The sequence below is a fragment of the Myotis davidii genome, unplaced genomic scaffold (assembly GCF_000327345.1).
Source record: "Myotis davidii unplaced genomic scaffold, ASM32734v1 scaffold1467, whole genome shotgun sequence".
NCBI classification, from domain to species: domain Eukaryota; kingdom Metazoa; phylum Chordata; class Mammalia; order Chiroptera; family Vespertilionidae; genus Myotis; species Myotis davidii.
The window spans coordinates 488,646-491,168 of record NW_006298267.1 but is presented as its reverse complement, the minus strand read 5'-3'; the positions used below and the strand labels follow the sequence as shown (position 1 = coordinate 491,168).

Genomic DNA, 2,523 nt, shown 5'->3' with positions numbered 1-2,523 from the left:
CCTACCTCTCACTTAACCTCACAGCCACCAGGCTGGCCTACGCCCATTTCACAGATAGGGCAACTGAGGCTCCTAGAGGGTAAGCAACATTCCCCAGGCCACAGAGCTAGAGGGTCGCTCAAATCCACAGCTGTTTGACTTCAGAGTCTTTGCTCTGAGCATTTTATATTCAGGGACTTCTGCCCCCCAGCTGCCTGAGGGACCTGGGTTCCCCAGGAATCCTGTGGGGGCCCAGGCAGGTCTGTGGAGAGACCGAGGCTGACACTCAGGCTGCACCAGGCTCTGGGCATCAGGGAGCAGGACAGAGGATGGGGGTCTGTCTGGCCTGAGGCTCCTGCTCAGTCAGGTGGCACAGGAGGGTGGGCACTGGGTCCAATATGCCTCCCAGGGGAGGTGCCCGTGGGTGTCTCAGGAAACACCCCAGGAAGCAGCGAGGGGACAAGAAGCTCCTGCGTGACCATGAATCCCCGCTGGGGGGGTGCCTCGTGGAGATCCCCGTTGAGGGTGGGGGTCTTGCCCGGATGTGCATGACAGCACCCATCATAGGACAAGGCGTGCGGAGGGCACCCCCTGCCCAGGCCCGGCCACATGCCTCTCGCTGGCACAGAGAGGGGAGGACAGGCCCCGGGAGCCCCCACCTTCCAGGACGGGAATGTGGAGAGCCGTGTGCCCTCCAGGGCCTTTCCACAAGGAAGTACTCACTCAATATAAAAGCTGTTCCCTCCACAGTTGGCGACGAACTCGCGGGACTTGTCCACCGACTGCGGGTGGAGGGTCTGGTAGGCGTGGTTCTCCGCGGGCACCAGGAGGATGCGGACCTGCAGGGAGCGTGAGGATGTCCTTGGCTTTCCCGCACACGGCTCCCCTGACGCTGCTCCTCTCTGTGCAGGATCAGTGTCCCCTGTCGCTCAGCCCAGACCCATGAGACAGGATTTACGCAGTCACAGAACCCCCGCCAGCGTGAAGGCTCACTCCGTGATCTGTGCAGGAAATGATGGGGCGGGCAGGCCCCTGGGAGAGCTGCTCAGAGCGGCAGCCTGGACGCCGGGCGGGGCGAGAGGCCTGGGGGTAACCGGGGCCTGTCAGGACGCCAGGCCAAGGGAGCCACGGCTGGGCACCTCTGGATCCACAGGGGTTGCTGTTTGGTATTTTTTAAAATAAATATATTTTTTTTATTGATGTCAGAGAGGAAGGGAGGAGAGAGAGAAGCATCAATGATGGGAGAGAACCATGGATTGGCTGCTCCTGCACGCCCCACAATGGGGATCGGGCCTGAAATCTGCGCACGTGCCCTGACCTGGAATCGAACCGTGACCTCCTGGTTCATAGGTTGACGCTCAACCACTGAGCAACACTGGCTGGTCCTGTTTTAGTGACTTTTTAAACATTCTGTTCTTGGCTCTGGGCTCTCTCTGTCTTTGGCTGGACTGGCTCTGATGGTGGAAGGATGTGGAAAGGGAGGTCAGGCCAGAAAAGAGGAAGGCAGAGCGGTCAGCTATGCATGTCACAGAGTCCTCAGGCTGTGCTCTATCCCCCTGACAGCATCCAGTGATGTCTAAGAATCTCAAACCTGCTCTTTGGGGGGACTCCTGTAGTGAAAATAAGGGGTCTGGCTTCCCTGGCACTCATTTGGGGTGCCCAAACCCCAAAAGACCAGAATTCCTTTAGAGTGCTATGAAGGGACTCAGATAGCCAGTGAAGGACTTGGCCTTTGGTAGGGCGGGAAGAGTAGCAATATGAGGAGGGGTCAAGAAACCCACTTAGCTTTGTTGCCTGTCCCCATCTCGCTCTCTTCTCTTCTTTCTGGAGCCTCATCAGAGCCTAAGCCCTGGCTTCCAGGCAACAGAGCTTGTTTGGTACCTGTGTTCAGCCCATTCCAGCCATCTCAGCAGAGTGCTACATGGGCAACTTTTTCTCTGGGCAGTTTTTTCCCCAGGCTTCTGCTCTCTCCTTGGCCTCTTCACACTTCTAACCAAAACCATGGGGGTTATGTGTTTGGGGCCAAGCAGAGCCAGCCGCCCCTGGCCACCCTCGCTCACCATCTCCCCTCTATCCATTCTCAGGGCAGAATGTTTGCAGCGAGGCGTCTCCCCTTCCAAAGCCCACGGCCTGGGCTCCAACCTGGTCACTGAGGTCCGTGTCTACAACTGGTTTGCAAACCGCAGGAAAGAGGAAGCGTTCCGGCAGAAGCTGGCCATGGATGCCTACAGCTCCAACCAGACGCACAGCCTGAACCCCCTGCTCTCCCACGGCTCCCCCCACCACCAGCCCAGTGCCTCTCCTCCCAACAAGCTGTCAGGTAGGCACGCCCTGGACCCTACGGCCTCGGCCATCTGACCGGTCTGCTTCTCCCCAGGGTCTCAACTGGCTCAAGATTTTTCAGAGGAAAAAATGTTTTGGGATGGCCCAATAGCCAGCCCCTCCTGTTGCCAGAATATTCTTGTGAAGAGTGTGTGGCTGTGGTCAGGGTTCCTCTGAGTCCTTGGTCAGCCTCCAGAGAGCCCTTTGCCCCATTTTTCTCTG

At 58.1% G+C, this 2,523-nt stretch overlaps 1 protein-coding gene across 1 annotated transcript in view; it reads right to left on the bottom strand.

The window, feature by feature from the left end:
* LOC107184686 (laminin subunit alpha-3-like) overlaps nucleotides 1–2,523 on the bottom strand; it is a 24,855-nt gene that overhangs the window by 9,901 nt on the left and 12,431 nt on the right. The window contains exon 9 of the mRNA XM_015570549.1: nucleotides 703–818. Within this exon, the coding sequence (XP_015426035.1) occupies nucleotides 703–818 (116 nt within the window). The remainder of the gene's footprint in view (nucleotides 1–702; nucleotides 819–2,523) is intronic.